The 19,358-nt window shown below is 44.8% G+C and overlaps 1 protein-coding gene across 1 annotated transcript in view; it reads right to left on the bottom strand.

The window, feature by feature from the left end:
• ptprga (protein tyrosine phosphatase receptor type Ga) overlaps window positions 1-19,358 on the bottom strand; it is a 196,909-nt gene that overhangs the window by 32,104 nt on the left and 145,447 nt on the right. Inside the window, exons 8-12 of the mRNA XM_064304975.1 lie at window positions 12,944-13,136; window positions 8,386-8,570; window positions 6,303-6,411; window positions 5,559-5,608; window positions 4,202-4,958 (exon numbers count right to left, since the gene is read on the bottom strand). Coding sequence (XP_064161045.1) covers window positions 4,202-4,958; window positions 5,559-5,608; window positions 6,303-6,411; window positions 8,386-8,570; window positions 12,944-13,136 — 1,294 coding nt within the window. The remainder of the gene's footprint in view (window positions 1-4,201; window positions 4,959-5,558; window positions 5,609-6,302; window positions 6,412-8,385; window positions 8,571-12,943; window positions 13,137-19,358) is intronic.

Raw genomic sequence — 19,358 nt, 5'->3', positions numbered from 1 at the left:
GCCGTCACTCAACGTGACAGACGCGAAATGAGAGAAACCGAACTGAACTTTAGCTCACGCTAAACTGAACCAGCAGTGAGCTAAGGTGCGTCTCAGGGATTTCACTGGACAAGGACGGGTGGGCTTCGGGTATGACCTGTGACCTGACAGGGCGAGGGTGTCCTCTGCCAGCCGGCTCCCGTCGCCGCGCAGCACAGCCTGACGGTGCAGGTGGTCCTGGAGCGCTGCTGGCTCGCACCCAGCTCTGCACACACAGCCAGACTTCTGCAGCCTGTTGGCTCTTCTCTAACATTATATTTATGACCACACTGCTTCTGTCTTGCTAAGTGCTTTTTAAGCTTCAGACCTCAGGCTAATGGTGAGTGAGTGTGAGGGAGGTAGTACTCCAATCTCTGGCTGTGCAAACGACACAGTGCTCCAGCTGTGCAAATGCCACAGTACTCAAGTCTGTAGCTGTGTGAATGACACAGTGCTCCAGTCAGTAGCTGTGTGAATGACACAGTGCTCCAGTCAGTAGCTGTGTGAATGACACAGTGCAGCTGTAGCGTGAATGACAGTGTCAGCTGTGGAATGACACAGTACTCAAGTCTGTAGCTGTGTGAATGACACGTGCTCCAGGCTGTAGCTGTGTGAATGACACAGTGCTCAGGCTGTAGCTGTGTGAATGACACAGTGCTCAGTCTGTAGCTGTGTGAATGACACAGTGCTCCAGTCGTAGCTGTGTGAATGACACAGTGCTCCAGGCTGTAGCTGTGTGAATGACACATTGCTCCAGTCCGTAGCTGTGTGAATGAGACAGTGCTCAGTCGTAGCGTGTGAATGAGACAGTGCTCCAGCTGTGCGAATGACACAGTACTCAAGTCTGTAGTTGTGTGAATGACACAGTCTCAGTCTGTAGTTGTGTGAATGACACAGTACTCATCGTAGCTGGTGAATGACACAGTGCTCCAGTCTGTAGCTGTGTGAATGACACATCCCAGGCTGTGCTGTGTGAATGACATGCTCAGTCAGTAGCTGTGTGAATGACACAGTGCTCCAGTCTGTAGCTGTGTGAATGACACAGTGCTCCAGGCTGTAGCTGTGTGAATGACACAGTGCTCCAGGCTGTAGCTGTGTGAATGAGACAGTGCTCCAGCGTAGCTGGAATGACACAGTGCTCCAGTCGTAGCTGTGTGAATGACACGTGCTCCAGGCTGTAGCTGTGTGAATGACACAGTACTCATGTCTGAGCTGCTGTGAGACTGACACGGTGCTCCAGGCTGTAGCTGTGTGAATGACACAGTGCTCCAGTCAGTAGCTGTGTGAATGACACAGTGCTCCAGGCTGTAGCTGTGTGAATGAGACAGTGCTCCAGCTGTGCGAATGACACAGTACTCAAGTCTGTAGCTGTGTGAATGACACGGTGCTCCAGGCTGTAGCTGTGTGAATGACACAGTGCTCCAGGCTGTAGCTGTGTGAATGACACAGTGCTCCAGTCTGTAGCTGTGTGAATGACACAGTGCTCCAGTCAGTAGCTGTGTGAATGACACAGTGCTCCAGGCTGTAGCTGTGTGAATGACACATTGCTCCAGTCCGTAGCTGTGTGAATGAGACAGTGCTCCAGTCCGTAGCTGTGTGAATGAGACAGTGCTCCAGCTGTGCGAATGACACAGTACTCAAGTCTGTAGCTGTGTGAATGACACAGTACTCAAGTCTGTAGTTGTGTGAATGACACAGTACTCAAGTCTGTAGCTGTGTGAATGAGACAGTGCTCCAGTCAGTAGCTGTGCGAATGACACAGTACTCCAGTCTGTAGCTGTGTGAATGACACAGTGCTCCAGTCTGTAGCTGTGTGAATGACACAGTGCTCCAGTCTGTAGCTGTGTGAATGACACAGTGCTCCAGGCTGTAGCTGTGTGAATGACACAGTGCTCCAGGCTGTAGCTGTGTGAATGACACAGTGCTCCAGTCGGTAGCTGTGCTATTGACACAGTGCTCCAGTCAGTAGCTGTGTGAATGACACAGTGCTCCAGGCTGTAGCTGTGTGAATGACACAGTGCTCCAGGCTGTAGCTGTGTGAATGACACAGTGCTCCAGGCTGTAGCTGTGTGAATGACACAGTGCTCCTGTCTGTAGCTGTGTTAATGACACAGTGCTCCAGTCAGTAGCGGTGTGAATGAGACAGTACTTCTGTCTGGAGGTGTGTGACTGAAGAACTGCTCTACTGAGCCATATTGCTCTGATTGTCTCCCCCTCTCTTTCCTCCGCCCTGCACATATAAGCTGCTTTGTCATTTGTTCTGGTTTAAGATGGCTCAGAAAATGCATGTCAAGCCCACTAAGAAGCCATAGCCATGGCCACTATATCTTAGGTTCAAACTGCACTTAAAACCACATTTTCCCTCTCCAGGATAATGCCTGTGTGTAAAAATCAACCTGGAACAATCTGGAAATCAATATTCAGCTAAATAACAAGTAAGAAAGGCTACACAAGCCAGCTGAGTTGTCAATGTAGATAGCAACAGCTCTTTACTGAAGTTATTCTCATTACAAAGAATGTTTGCTTCCTTTGTGTGCCCTAAGGAAGTACGTAAATGGCAATGGCATCAGTGACAAAGTACCCCCTAGTAAATAACACAATCGTTGCCATTGCTTTTAAAAAGCAACAAGCAACCTACTAGAAGCCATAAAGGATACTGTTATATTACATTACATTTGACCACTTTTGCTTTGGCACCTGCTTCTGGCATTCTTATTTCTCCTTTTCTCTATAAATTATTTTAAACAGGTGTTATTGACAGGTGTTATTAGAAACCTTCTCAGAGACTAGTAAGAGGCACAAAGAGGGGGAAAGCACTATCTTTGATCAAGTCTGTTGATAACCTCAAATTTCTTTCAAAGGCTGCTTATATCGTCACATACTCAAAAAGCCTGTCTGGGACAGCATAGAATCACTGTGTATTTCACATTTAAATCATTTATGAATATGAACTGTCTTTTCTCTAGTTTCTGTCATTGCAAAGTTTTGAAATTTTCCAGTTGTCACCCATGTTGTCTCTCTGTCTAGGTCTTTGTTTGATTTGTTTAGTACTTTTTGTATTATTTAAGACTGATGTGACTGCTGACTAGGACTGAATCAATATCATTTGTTTTTCCTGCATTATTCAGTTAGAACTTATTCATAATAATTCCTTTAATTTGCAAATATGAAAAGATTTCCTTAATGCTGAGATACTACTTACATTACATTATTAATAACATTAGCAACATACTGAATCCCTTTTATTTATCATGAGGGCCAGTGAACGGCCATATTTCTGACTGATAACCATTGACAGTTCCAAATTTATGTTTTGTTATGTTGTTATATTTATGTTCTTTTTATTCCAGCACCCTACACCTGACATCTGCCTGGTAGCAAACTGCTCACTACAGAAACTGCCAGTGTGAGTGAGAGAGACTAACAACGTACCCTGTGAAAGACGCGCCATGTACAGCCAAGCTTCGTCCTCCTTCAGTTTTGGTATAACATGCACTACTCAGTAAATAACAGTGTGGGGACAATGCCAGCACTTTTGTATTTTTTGCTTCCCCAGTCATACAGAGTGAGCCTATCTATTGATTGGAGAGCAAGGGCCTGATTAGATATAATGCAGATAAATGAGTATGTCAAGGCACAGACTGTAGTGGACTCATTGAAGAGCCCAGAGGCCTGCAGGGAGAGAGGCAATTATCACCCAGTGAGGTGATAACAGCCAATCAATGACCCAGCTTCAGACAGCCTTCCTACAGAGCTGAGTAAACAGGGGTTCCGGAGGGTGGCGTTTAAGTCACCTGAATAAGATCGCCATCAAAGGGGGTTGAGAGAAATGAGTTTTTCCCCCGTAAGGTGACGTAATCTGAAGTACCGGGACGTAAAAACCCTATTGAGAACGATACTGCAGCACGGAGGCAGGGGAGAGTAGCGCCTCCACTTCGGCGGCGACCTAATTTTAATCCAGCCGTCACGATGCCGCACGGAAGCTAATGGCCCGGGACAGAAGAGAGGAAAAGCTTCATGACCCGTAATACCACAAAGTGGGGGCGAAACCGGGAGAGTTAAGCCGCCCGTGTAAGGTCAAATCGGCAAGTCACTTATCTTCCATTTCCTGACACTGTGCGGTGACAGTGGTGCTGTGACAAGCTCTTTATCGCAATGTGACATGCGCAGGGCGTCTCCTCACCTGTGTGGATGGAGAAAGGCCAGTGGCTCTTTTCCTCTCCGCTGAGTTTGGTAGTCAGGGTGGGGCTGCCTGGAGCCTGTATCTCCAAAGTGTCATTCCCCAAATCCCGAGTAGGGACCACTGTGCCCAACTCCGTTGAGCCCGTGATCAGTTGGTCCTCCGTGGCACTAGAGGGCGTTGTTCTGGGTTCCGGCTTGTCGTTTTCTTGTCCTTTCTCTTTAGCCGTGGAGTCTGGGGCTGCAGTTGGCGGCTCTTTGGCCACCGTGCTGTTGTCCTGAGTTTCCACTTCATCCGGAGTGGTTTTTTTCTCTTTCACCTCCTCTCCCTCTTCCTCTTCCTCTTCCTCATCTCCCTCTCTCTCCCCCTCCTCTCCCTCGCCTTTGCCGCCCTTCTCGCCGTCCTCCGCACCCTCGCTGTCCTTGGGGACGGCGTCACCCTCAGAGCCCTGGGCGGTGGCGGGCTCGGCCGTGGGGGCCGCGGGCTTGGCCGGCTGACGGGTGGAGGCGGAGCTGGAGGGGGGGGTCCGCGTGGGCCATACGGAGCTGGGGAAGGAGGAGATGACCCCCCCGCTGAACCCCAGTCCCGCCAGGAGGGTGCTGGTTACCACAGACGCCACCGTGGCCTGGCTGCCGCTGGAGGACGGCCCGATGCCCGTTGCCATGGAGACAAAGGAGAAAGGGAGGCCGGAGGACGTCCACGTGGAGGAGCCTGAGCTGATGGGAGCCATGTCTGCTGAGGACGCAGGAGATGCTGTGGGCTGTAGGAGACAGAACTCAGTTCTTATCATGCTGCATCCAACAGCCTTCTTTGAATGATAATGAGAGACATAAGTATTTGTCTTACATTAGGACATCATGTCTAAAATATATTAAATGATGAATCAGAAAAATAAGACTGCCTGTACTGGGAAAATGTTATGGATTTAATTTAAAAATATATTTTAAATATTTTTTATTTAGACATGCTGCATTGTAATTTAGTCACATGTTTGAAAAAAAAAATGTTGATGATATATGTACACTGAGCCTAATGAGACCTTTAAATTGCTTTCTCTTCATTTTTTCTAAAAATATTCTTGCAAGACACCATAAAAACAATAATTACAGAACTATTCAGTATGTTCAATCAATTTGTAATATAGCTGATACGATTTTAGTCATCGTATTGTGCAATTGAAGGTGAAAATATCATATTATGTACAAAATATAATTAAAAAAACACTGAAATGCAAAAGTTATGGACACTCGCTGATGACGTTTTGGTGTCTAAAAAATTGTGTTTTCAGCTACTGTGATAGCAAAAGTAATAATACTGTCATCTGTTGGCCACTAGGAGTATTGCATGTGTATCGGCATACCATTCCAGTTTTCACTATTCTTGTTCCCTCGAATATCCTGGTGGTGTTCGCTGTAATAACAAAACACATTTTCACTTGCAGTTAAATTGTGATGAAAGCACACCATTTAAATTAAGAGCCATTTAAGGAATAAAAAAAAACGATCAAATGCAAGAGGTGGAGCAGGGAAATCTATATAAAGTCAAATAATACCGTGGTCTCACAGCAGTCCCGGTAAATGAAAACCATTAAACCTGAAGCAAAGGTAAAAACCAGGGCAATTTTCCCATATTTATTTGCACCCCACCGTGTCAAATGTAATGATTATTTTTCACCCTGCTGGGTAAATTACCTCGCCTACTTTGTACAGTAAGCATGCTGACAGTGTATGCACGGCCAGGGAGAGAGGGATTATTAGAAAACACTTGGTCCATGTGTGACAAACAGCCCCATTCATTTTCTGCAGCGCATTACCAAATGTAAATGGTAGTGCTCCTATTTCTGCGGGGATGGATTTGCTGGCCCTCTGTTTGTTAGTTCTGAAAATTTGGTTCTCCACCTCGTAGAAGGAGAGACAGAGCGAGCAACAGCGAGAGAGCCAGAAAGAGCAAGAGAAACAGAGCGAGAGAGAGAGAGGGTGGTTGAGTCAAAGAGAGAGAGAGCGATCGAGAGACAGAGAGGAGGGATAATAAAGTAAGGGGGGGGGAGGGAGAGAATGGGGGAGGGGGAGAAGGAAAGAGGGTGAGGGAGGGGACAGAGACTCACCCCTGAAGAGCATGCTCTGGCTGAAGTCACTGCGCATGTCACTGCGGCACACGGCCTGGACCCTGAACAGGTAGAGGACGTCGGGAGACACGGGCGTGATGACGGCCTCCTGGGGGAGAAGTGCAGCGTTAGGGCCCTGCATCTGTTTCACAGCCCCCCGCAGAGGGCTGTCTCTCCCGCCTTCCTTATCGACCACGCCCAGCTGGGATCAGGGGAAAAACGGGGCCGGGGGGGGGGGGTGGCGGGGGAGCTGAGGCTTTCTCTGTGCCATCGGCGTTGCTATTGCGTGACAGAAATTAGCCGCTCGCAGACACGCAGCCGGCTGCACATCGATCCATGCCACCCCACGGCGGGAGGTGCCCCTGGGACCGTGCAGGGGATAAAACTCAGAAATCAGATAACTCCGACAGGCTGACCGCCCCCACAGAGGTCAAAGGTCAGAGAGCGGCGGGAGCGAAGAGATCACCCAACCTCTTGCTTTCACACCCTCCGACGCTCTCCTGCAGCTAATTAGCATCTCAGTGCAAGCTCATTTTCCCCATACCGTGTGGTTGGAGGTCACACCAGATTTCAGAGAAGCAGAGGTGCGATATAAGTGATGTGTTGCACAGCACATCGGGAGTAGCAGATGGTACATATCAACCCGGCTTCATTTCTTTGTCATTTTATGAAAATAATATGCATGCATTCACATTATCCAAAATGTGGGTTATTCAATGAAAAACTGGAACACTGCTTTTAATACTACAATACTACAGATTTTACAAGAGCATTTCTGCACAGGCGCCTCATATTCACAGGCTCACTGATGCAAACGGTGCCTTACATTCTGCTGAGAAAATGTTATATTGGCTCTCTCTGGGTTTTACTGGAGTACAAACAGGTGTGACGCATAAAAATGTCTGTCGTTAAGATGTCACCCGCATCTTCACTCGTTTGAATCAGTTACTGAAACGCATCACTTGTCTGTTTTAATGTCTCCTTTTTCCTTGTCTTTTTACGGATGATGCATCTCAAGCCCGATGAATTATCCCTCTGTGGCACCGCCGAGATTCAGTACAATACTAAATGCATGAAGAAATGCTATTATCATAATTTACATCCAGGGAATCCATTCATCGGCGAGGCCTGGAGCACAAGTAAATCTTACATTAAGTAATGGCATTAGTTCTGTGTCTGCTGTCCCCCTCTCTGATTTATGCAAGTTCCATTCGGTTTAATTTCGTTAAGGATCTTTCCAAGAACGGCCAGTTATTACAAGAGGGAGGCTGTGGAACATGGAGGTCTGCGTTGCCTTTCCCATCGATGCGGCGGTGATTTCATAAAGCCTGCCAGTCCCTAATGTGACCCAGATAACAATGCCTTGGGAGGAAATTGAAAATAAAAATGGAAATGAAGTGACAAAAGAAAAAGGGGGAGGGGGGTGGGGGGGTGACGAGGAAGAAGAACGCTGCTCCCCACGCAGCGTGGAGGAGAAATGTGATTCCATTACTGATTGCGCGGGAGGCAGGCCCGCGCGCGGGAGGGACAGGGAGGGGAGGCGAGTCGCGGGGAAGCGGCTCCCTGGCCTCCCGGGTCTTCCCCCGAATCTGGAATTATGCACCTCATCAACTCCAGGGCCTCCGTTGAATACATATGCAGGAGGGAACCTTGGGTATTTAAAGTTTCATCTCCTCTTTTAAACAGCGAGGGGCCGGTGTTGCCTCAGACAGATATTATAATGCTTAACACCAAGTTTGGATAGAAAAACTGCCTGCGGTATGAAAGGTCACTTTGCTTCCAAATGAAATGCTTTTACCCCGAGGAGCAGCCAGCCAACCCTTTCTTCGCGGCTTCACAACCCGTTCCTTCTGAATGTGTTTAGTATCGGAGCAAGGAAACTGCTGATACTCTCAGAAACAGGTGCTCAATGAGTCAACAAGCCTGTTACCAGCAAATGTGTCTGGCAATGCTGCCATCATTGGACCTATTCAGTGCACAACCAGATATAAAAGGGCCTTGACTGGACAGTTGTGAGTGGGTCTGAGCGATGGACACCAGAACCAATCAGAGTGTCTGGAACAGTGAGTGGGCAGGGCCTCACCAATTCCTGGTTGCTGTCTTTGATGAAAGTCTTTTCGTAGGACTCTTCGTTCTTGGTCCAGCTGTAGGAGATCATGAAGTTGATGATGGGAGGATGGTAAATGACGTCAGGCCTGGTCCACCTCACCACCAACGCTGTCCTGTTCAGGGGCTGCACCTTCATGTTGAACGGAGCACTGCTGCATACTGGAGAGGAGAATTATGGGAAAATAAGGAGGCATCACAACTATGATGATAAGGCTTTGCAGCAGCATTGAGAATTCACCAACACTCAAATTCAGAGTGAATTACAGAGTTCATATTTCATGGTTTATACAGATATTTACTGAAAAATAAATAAATAATTAAATAAATAAATAAATACATAAATAAAAATTGGTTTGAAAACCTTGCTCAAGGGCACAAATTCAGTGCCTAACCTGCAAGTGTGTGAAACAACACTCCTCGATATGCAAGCCCAGCTCTTCCCCCACCCCTCCCACCCTTCATTAGTAAGAATATCAAAATATCACAGCACACAAACACTGCTTAAAGCTCCCAGGCTCATCCATAACAAGCAGCAGCAGTGATGGATTCAAAGGCATTCACTCAAATGCTCAGAGACCGCGCATGTAAACAAAGAGAATACCGGCATTATTGCTGCGGACAAGCTCTGCGATTCTCGCCCGGAGTGTTTGATCCCGAATAAGGCACCATGCGGATCGCAAACTGTGGAAAAAATTGATTTTATGTCATAGCACCTGATGCTGACTTATCACAGGGGATAAAATAATGTATTAGCTCATATATTTCTGCCTTTGGGCCTTTCATTAAGCTGTTTTGGTTCATTTCAGTGAGTTGGTATCTGAGCTCCAGTATATTCTCAGGAGACAGCCGTTGCAGTAACGTGCATGGACACTAGATGGCCCTGTAACTCCAGGCAAGGGCAGCTTTGCGCTCCAGTTAGCATTACATCATTTCCATACACGGCTGCTTCCAAGCCCTCGGTAATCTCAAAAGCAGAAGGTGTTTAATCATTGAGCATGTCAGTAATGCAAATAAACTGCTGGAATCTTAACCCGGTTTAATTTTACAGGAAGTCAGATTGAAATCCTTTCACCCCTCATAAGCATAAGTCTCTTCCCACCACCCGAAACAATGGGATGCATCACTTTTCTTGCTACTTTAGCGTCAGCTACAACAATGCCAGCATCTCATTTTGTTCTACAGTAGGTCCAGCAATACAAATAACAATTTGAAAAACAGAATAACTACATTAATATTATGGACATTGCTTCTGCATTAAAAATGCTGCGTCTAGCTCCTTCCTCAGCGAATATATATTGATAACGCAGTCTCTGAGATGGAGGGCATGATATGACCTGTGCCCCAATCTCAGAAATAAGGAATGAGCTAGGAGAATGAAGGGACGGAGGAGTGGAGAAAGAAGTAATGAATAAAATAGGGATGGAGAGAGTAAGGGTGGGGGGGAAGGACAGGAATACAGAGGAGGCGCAGTGGCCATAAGAGAAAACGGGTGGGAGACGGAGAAAGTGAAAGGGAAGGAGGGACGGCAAGAGAGAGTGTGAGGGAAAGGGAGAGCGAGACGAAGAGTGGGAGAGAGCGGGAAAAAGAGAGAGTGAGCAGGTGCGACAGACGCTGATCATACGGAACAGTCGGCGCCCGGTTTAGGACGTCCCCGCTCCCAGCAGGCACGGGCATTTCCTCTGCCCGAGCTCTAAATAAGCTCCTTCCACCCAGCAGCCCCCTCAGCCCCCTCACGGTGATGGATGGGTTGTGGCAACTTTCAGAAAACTACACACGGCCCATTCATTCCCGCCATCGGCTGGCTCTCGCAGCGGGCCCGGCCTGGGGACGCCGCGGCCGCCTGGGAGCCCGGGGACAGAGGCGGTGAGCGATAGAACAGAGCAGGGGTGGGGCTGGGGCTGGGGCTGGGGCTGGGGCTGGGGCTGGGGGGCGGGCGGGCGGCGCAGGGGGGGGGGGGTGACACTGAGAGCGCACGTGACCGAGGAGGGCGTAATCCTCCCGCCGTGCGCCGCGGGTTCAGGGGCCGGAGAGCGCCGGGCTCTTCAGAGATGAGGCACTTTGTATTAAAGAGCCGCCGGCCCCAGGCTACCTTAACACAGCGCCACGTTAAAGAGAACAGAGAGGAAGCGGAGGAGAGGGGGCGCGCGTGGGTGAGAGAGAGAGAGAGAGAGAGCCACCTGTGCACACTGTTTAGCTGGGGGACGTGCGAGCCTTCTCCCGGAGAATTAAGACCGTTTTAATAGCAGTCCATTTAATCGCCGTGGCGCCCAAACACGCCGTCACACTCTCACAACGACTTCACTGGGCATTGAATAAGAACGGCCTCTTTTTTCTTGTTTCCAATAAACCGGAATTTACTGTGACCACCTTCCAGCTACAATGTCAGCAGAGCCTGATAATTTCCATTGTAATACGAATTACGTGTGTAATTTGTTCATTTGTCAAAGCCAGAGGACAATATGTTAATGGGATCAGGAACCTTGCAATAGAGTAATGTTTTGCTCCTTCAAAAGTCCTGAAATCGGGGGGTTTGGTAGACTATTTACTGCCCGTGAAAAAACGTGTCCCTGCTACTATAACTGGAAAGTCCTGGCTTAATTTAGGATATGGCTCAGGCAGGCAAATCATAATTACAGCTATTAAAAGCCATAATGACAATAATCATGAGGCGCTATGCATGCCCATAGGTAACTTTCGTTCTGGAATGCTTCCCCTTGTGTGGAAGGAGCCCAAGGCACGGCAACCTAATGTTTTGTATTGTAGGCTTCAATCAATCTGGGGACAGACCGCAATCCCTCTAAGCAACTCCTGCCACCCACAGGCCACGCCCACTCGCTGGCTCCTCACCCCCCACTTCTGCCGGCTTTGTTTTTCAAACAGTTCTGTAACCATATCAGTTATGGTCTAATCCACACCAGCAAATGCCACAAAAGCAATTTCACCCCGCCGGCTTCATTTATATTGGCCTATTTTTAGAAGGAATATTAATGATTACACCCTCTGCTCTCAATTTACGTTGATCCTGCTTCATCACTGTTCGGGGGGCGGGGGGGGGGAGGCTTAGAACATTGTCTATGTACTGTATCTACCAATCAATTCTTTTAGCTAAAATTAAAACTATCATTCAATGTACAGAAAAACATGATCTCATCAGCATTTTATTTTGGCTCACGCGGTTAACACACGGTGGCTGGTATTAATTCTAATGGTGAGGGGGAGATCTCCTGCAGGACTTCATTACCCACGTCACACTGATTGTTTAGATTTGGCTTCTATTATTCGGTCAACCTTTGAGACCAGAGCAACGATAATTGTAATTTATGATCTGAGAGGCCTGGGCAAAGGCAGTCATCGGTTATGCCTTTTTGTCTTTTTTCCCCCCTTTTCTTTCAAGGTTACAGGGGGTGAGCTGAGAGCAGAGCGCAATTAATTCCCCCCGAGCGGGTAACGGTATGTAAAAGCAGCCTTGCCTTTTCCAGCAGGGCTTTCTTACACAAAGGCGCGCGCGCTTGATTTGATGGAATTGTATCATTTGTCAAGTGTGACGCTGGAGCGTTGCATAAGCAGGCCTGCGAGCAGAGCGCGGCTTTCCGATGTCGCTATGGTGATTCCAGCGGCGTTCGCGTTCGCCGCCCCGCTGAAACGGGCGACGGCAGCCGCGGATCTCTCGTCTGCGCCCGGCGTGTTTTTGAACGGCGAACGAAACGGCGATGCTGTCAACACTGGCGCAGAGATTCGTCCCGTAATGATGACATCACCGGACGCAAAGCCGAGCTGTGTGGAGGGGTAGGTGGAGGTGTGAGAGGGGTGCGTGGAGTGAGGAGGTATGACAAGCTGTCCCTGAAAGCCTGTCATTATGGCGCCTGTCTCCAGCTTGTTATTTTCCCGCTCATCCATCCCATACGCCTGCCCACCTGACAGTCCCTCTCACAGGAAATGTGCCTCCAGCTTTTCACGGGCATCCCTTGCACTCCCCCTTTATCACATTTCATTTTTAATTTTCAATTTGTTCTTTGTACTGTGCAAAGGCTACAATCAAAAGCACAGCACACCATGCGGTCTTCAGGAGAGGCACAGCATGACATTTCAACACACACAGTGTGGATTGACATAGAGTACAGGATTACACAGTGTATACAGTATTTAAATGCGCAGAGTATACACAGTGTGATAACAGTATATGCAGCGTGGGATAACACAGTGTATACGCAGTGTCACGGTACAGAGTATACACGGTGAGGAATGACGTGTTATCGCCCCTATCAACAGTGACTCATGTTGTTTAGCAGACATTGAGGCTTGTTAGAATGCCTTCGTTTAGCTCATGTTTTACAATAACACTGCCCCCACCGAGATCAACGCAAACAATCTTCTAGACACATGTCTGTCTCTGTGATTGACACTCCCTACTGCAGCCCACACCGATACTCCAGGGCCCAACAGCCCGTCCATGCATCCACTGCTAAGACCGACAAAAGGCACAGATATGCTTAGAACTTCTCAGAGGGAAAAGACAGGTATGTGAAAGGCACCTTTGGATGACTCCGTGCCGTAGGGATTCCCCAGGCTATCGGTGAAATCTGGGATCCAGGCGTCCTTGACGGCGGATTTGAAGACCACCCTGTTGTCCAGGCTCTGCTGCGGGCGGAAGTTGTTTCTGAGGTACTCCACCGATTTGACGTGGTCCTGCTGCTCTGTGGTGAAGATGGAGTAGAAGGCCTCCAGCTGAGGGGAGAAGGAGAGAGAGCCACGCCCATGTCAGGAAGCCAGAAAAACAGGAAGTCCCCACACAGCTACTATACCTGTACCGTACCCAGCAATCCTCCTAAGAAGAGGAAGAGAGGCTGCACCACTATCTATCTATCTATCTATCTATCTATCTATCTATCTATCTATCTATCTATCTATCTATCTATCTATCTATCTATCTATCTATCTATCTATCTATCTATCTATCTATCTATCTATCTATCTATCTATCTATCTATCTATCTATCTATCTATCTATCTATCTATCTACCTATCTATCTATCTACAGTACCAGTCTATCTATTGTCAAACAGAGAATACTGGACCAAACAATATGAACAAAACATGACATGAGATTTAATGGAGTAAAAACGTGAATATATAAGTGTACCTGCAATGACCTGCCATGGATAAATCACAGTAATCCAAATCCAAACTAATCAGAATGTGCACAAGGGCAATACAAAAACAAGAACAGCTGTTTTGCACTCCATCACAGAAATGAGCTATCTGAAGGTCTGAATACAAAAAATACAAGCCTTCCATGACCATGGCTGTACTCTCCACATTTTTGTAGAAAAATGAATAGCAAAACTGGATGAGGGCAAACAACAATGAAGACAATGCAGAGCTGATGGCAACAAATGTCCCCAAATATAAGTTCAGGAGTGTTTCATGAATATCTGTATTGTCAGAATTTGTATTGCCCACAGATGAAAGAATAACTTAACTGGAAAAAAAAACTGGATGACAACAAACTTAATTGAAAAACAAATATATAGATAGGTGTGGTGAAAAGTGCCCACAGCAAAATGAGTTGTCTGAGAGTGTTTTTCCTTTGTTGTTTGTGTTTGAGACCAGATGCGCAGTTTGCATGGTTACTGGTGAAAACACTTCACTGTCCATTTCTGCAGGCTGCAGAGCTGGCTTATTGAGGACACTCAAACTTGTAATAGTTTCACAGGTGAGCGTGTGCGCGTGCATGCGTGTGCGTGTGTGTGTGGGTGCGTGCGGTCATGCGTGTGTCCACATGTATGTGTATTGTCTTTCTGATAGCGGGGACAGACTCAGCTTGCTGAAACACTACTGCAGGCCGTGGACACTATCTCCAGCTGAATGTCCAATGTTGTGCTAGGGAGCCACTATTCTAGAAGTGTGAACAACAGCTTGTGTTTTTTTATGTATTTTTTTATTTATTTTTTACCTGTTATCAATTTAAATTCATGTAAATTCATGTTTTTATGAATTTACCAAAATTTCACCCGTCTCCCATCATGCTACTTCTGCATTCGGTATGTGTGACTCATATTCTGTTTAGTATGTGTGTTCTTATTTAGTCAGAAGCTAGGATGTATGACAAGACAGCAACACTGCCCCTTATCCTAAAAAGTACCACACTGGGAGGAACATACGTATAAAGATGCGCCCAGATGTTGCTGGTCATCAATACTCCTGTAACCATGCACACACTTTAATATAAAGGCATTTCTAAAAACATATTTTCATTGCACTCCTATAAATAGTGACTGTGTGTCATCTTTCAAGTGCCATGGCAACCTTATAACTAAACAGTGCTCATCTTTTTTTAAAACTCTTGTTTGTTCTTGGATCAGCATTTGACTCAAGCTTAATCATATTTTTGCTTTGGATTCAGTGCATCAGACACTACCTTAGTGTATTATTTATATCCTAAGCATATGCAATGAGATCCATTTGTTCAATATATTCAGGTAATGTACTGTTGCATCACCTTATTACAAGACATACACATTGACTCAATCAAAATTTTACCTTTGATTTAAAAAGAAATTGAAGTGTTCATCCCTGTAGTTCACAAACACAATTACACGAACTATCAATTGAATATAATCATGAGTTTTCAGGACAAATCTTGATTTAAAATCAAGGCCAAAATCCTGCAAGTCGCTCTGAGGAATTGCCACTTGTGCAGCCTGGCACCACACAAGTAATTTTAGAATTTTTAAAGAAACAAATTTGTAAAAGAAAAGAGCAGCTACTCTCAGAGATGTCAGCACCAGGTAACCACTTCTTCAAAAGGCTGAATTTTTAATGAGACTGAAAAGCTCCAGCATACGAGAACCATGAGATTTGGGTGAATTCATGGGTACAGCTGGACACTTTGCAGAAGACCTACGGGTTAAACACCTTGCTTAATGTCCCATGGCAATGCCCCATCTGGGATTAGAACCCATTAACACCTGGATAAAGAACTATGCATACTCTTTCCCAATATTCAATTGAACATTAAACATAAAAACTATCAACATTGCCTCAAACAAGCCTGTCCAATGTCTGCCAATGTTTTATCAACAGTGAATTTCAATCATGGTGTGGGGTTTAAAAAAGAAATAAATAAAATCTAAATCAGAACCAAATGTGTTAGTCGCCTCCAGGGTAAACGCCTCCACCACCCCCATTAAAAATATAATGCTTATTCTAAGTGAAATCTTTCTCAATGTGAATAAGGGAATTCTCTCTTTGTGTTATATGCACAGGATGTTCAGTGCTTCAGTGTTTTAACGAAAAACAGAAAGCAAACAAAAGAACAGACTAACGCATACAATTTGGTGGGAGATGTCAGAACGTTCCAGGTGTTACAAATGGAACCATTTTCAGCTGGTTGTCATGGCAGAGTAGATGAACATCGATCTACTCTAAAAGCCCCCCGAAAGCTATGTCTGTCACTATCAATGACCTACTTCCTAGACTGATCAAGAACAAAAGCCTGAACTGAGGGAGAGGGAGGGAAGGAGGGAGGGAGGGAGAGAGAGGGGGAGAGAGAGAGAGAGAGAGAGATTCACATTTTGGTTAACCTCAAACTCATTCGCATGTCTGGAAGTCTTCATTTCCGCATGCAGATTAATGAGATGTTCAAAATCAACATAAAGCTATCTTACACACTCTCTGGTGGGGACGTGGGATCATTTCATTGGAGTGCCACCTCCAGTGGGAAATTCATATTTTGCCAAACCACAAAAAATACAAATGCCTGGAAGTCTTCTCTGCTAATGTAGCATTGATAAATATTATTTAAAAGACTGAATATATTACTTGCCTTTTTCATATATTGATTCTTAAGATTGTGTGAATTTATTTAGACTTAAACATGTCGCTTTGATGGAAAATGGCTGTTAAAACTTGGTTAGACTGAAACAACAGGCACCACAGGCCACAATTTCCTGTCAGACTAGAAATAAAACATCTTTGTTGAGGGATGATACCATCCTGAATGCAAATAACAGACTCGATACAAGGAGTGTGGAATATTCTATACATATCTAATAAAAGCAACATACAGAAATTGGAATTAGAATACTTGCAGCTACAATACCACTGAGGTAATAAGGTCATTATTATGTAAAGAAGTTTAATGAATGTCTAATGGACAAGATATAGAAGGTAGGTGGAGATAATGTCAAATGTAAAAGTAATATGAAAATTGTAATTTGGAAAAGAAAAAAAAACATTAACAGGAAACACAGTAACCTTGATCCCAACTAACAATTTATTTAAAAGTATTATTTAGGGTAAATATCACAATGAACAGGACACAGATACTCGCAGAATGTTATTCGATATTGCTGCCAATTTAAAAAGGAATAGAAACTTGGTTCATCCAAAATTAATCTTTCACTTCAATACTTATATTTAAAGGTTCTTCTATTATTTAAAGTTGCATTATCTGTATCAATTGTCAGCCTAGTATTTACTATTTAATTATTGTTAATTACTATTTCATTAATGTTAGATTGTCTTTCTAAAATATTTTTCCACAACTAAATGATAATTATCAAAGGATCAGCTACAAGTACATACATGTGCATACATGTTGTCTGTGCAAGGTTTTGGACAATAGTGCCATCAGGAGGTTACAACAAATGGAATGTTATCCAGTGTTCTTGAAGCCTTTCATGTTAGCTAGGATTCTTGATACTTTTTTTTTTTTTTTAACTCAATAGGAAACAGAAAAAAATGTATGTATTTCGTTGCTGCAAATCTAATAAATAAAATAGAAGATGGCACTCATACTGTACCTCCACCATACTATGCATTTGTCAAATGCCAGTTCCACATGTGCAATATTCAACAAAAGGTAATAATTTCTTCCATGCCCTTCAGGAGATGCATTCATTTTCATCACTGCATCTCAAATCAGGCATGAAATATGCCATGTTAATTTCTAGCTACTCTTAAACAATTTTGTCTGTTATGGCAATACCACATGGCCAATTAGCACTATACTTGCATTTGTTCAGTGGTTGGAAATTAGCTCCCCAGCACCCCCATTTTGTTTGATTGGGACAATAATATAGGGTTTGCCTCTCATGTCTGCAGACAGGCATACAACGTTTCATGTGAATCCGTCTGAAAGTTGTATGCCTTTTTGTGAAAGCCACGCCTACTGCCATGCCCCCTTTGGCCAATCATCATGAAAGCTTATTCAGTTTCATGCAACTTGTTCATAACATTTGGTGACATCTGGCTAACACACAGACAAACGGACAGACAGAATGACTGTTGGAGGAGGTAATAAATAAATAAATAAATAAATAAATAAAAGCTTCAAGATCCACCATGAACCATGGCTTTTTCAGAAAGGGCAATTTTTGTGAACGTGAATCAATCCAAGTCCAAGTCAGAGTCTCTGAATCAACATCCTCAGGAGACTTTGTGGCCTTTGCCCTTGTGACTATAAAACTGACAGTGTTCTGGGGACAAGCAAGGACAATATTAGTGTCAGGTTTGATCCACAAGTCTGTCAGACTGTATGTTATTCCATCAGAGACTATTACGAACAGATGGCCAACAGGATGGAAAGGCACATGAATACAGCAGCACTCTGAACAACTTGTAGGCCATTACAAAGCACTGCCTTATCAATCAATTATAAAGGACAAATCATGCCTATGAATGAACAGCCAGTACTTTTCATGTGATAACCCAGTCTGAATATTTTCTATATCTGTCCTGATACTAGTCTTGTTCAGGTCATTTCAGAAGAATGAGATCAGTATTTATAGCAGCTAACTTGGGGGTGATCGGTTTAATAGTTCAGAATGAAGAAACAAACAGGCCATTTTCCAACAATTTCAAACAAGAATCCTTCTCCTGTTGGGGTATGGGAACACACATATTTAGAGGTCATGTAGTCAGCAAAATTTCTCTCTTCAATCTGCATTTTCAACATTATTCAGGCATGTACTGTTCAATCACTGTCACCACAATGAAATCTACAGATTCATTACACTGATAGAAAAACAAGCACCTTACATATCAACACATCCTCAAAAAGAAACTAAAAGAGAGCCCACCAGTTTTTCATCAGATATGTAATTTCAGATTGCAGAAGCCAAGCTTTAATTACAGCAAAGGTACGCATTTGTCTCAGGAGCACACTGCAGAAGGCGAGAAGCGTGTTTAATTGCTTACTCATTTCCTGAGAAATGATCTGAGTGTCCGCAGCATTCGGCCCTGCTCATCAGGTGAGCTATCAAAATGTGCACTGACCGCACTTATCTGGTGCAATGCAGAAATCGTCATTTTATAAAAAGGAAAAAAAGAGAGACTATTTTGAGAGCTGCAGAGAAATAGCTCTGGACAGCATGTGCTATGGATTTTTAAATTGTGTTTGTGTCCCCGATATCACGCTGGGATGAGATCAGGTAATGATTTCTTGTAACCTAAATTATGACATGATGACGAGATACACTCCAATTTTTTCTGCAACCTGAATTATGTTATCAAGACCAGATTTCCTGAAACCTCATTTAAGGGAAGAGGAGTTTGTGCATGCTAAATGAAGAGATTAGAAATGAAATTTCCTGTGTGCTGAATTTCCACTATTATTTACGGTGACGGTGAGGATGACATTTGATCAGTATGCTCTGTGACACCGGGGTAAGCTGACAGCATTGTGTCCGATTAATTTTAGCACCTTGAGGAATACATTCTGTTAATTCAAATATACAGCTTTGCTTATGAAATATGAATTCAGTCAGTTCAGATATACATCTCTGAAGCAGGGTCAAGACAAAAAAATACACCATGTGCAAAAACCCATTTAAATATAAAGGGAAATGCCCTCTCCGTATAAATTTGCATATAAAAGAGTGACTAAACCCGAGCATTGAAGGAAACGCAGAGAAAATGCTAATGGCTGATTTGCCATCGAATGCA

This window comes from Anguilla rostrata, chromosome 13 (assembly GCF_018555375.3).
Source record: "Anguilla rostrata isolate EN2019 chromosome 13, ASM1855537v3, whole genome shotgun sequence".
Lineage (NCBI taxonomy): Eukaryota > Metazoa > Chordata > Actinopteri > Anguilliformes > Anguillidae > Anguilla > Anguilla rostrata.
Note: the sequence above shows the minus strand (reverse complement) of the source record. Positions and strands in the feature narration are given on the sequence as shown.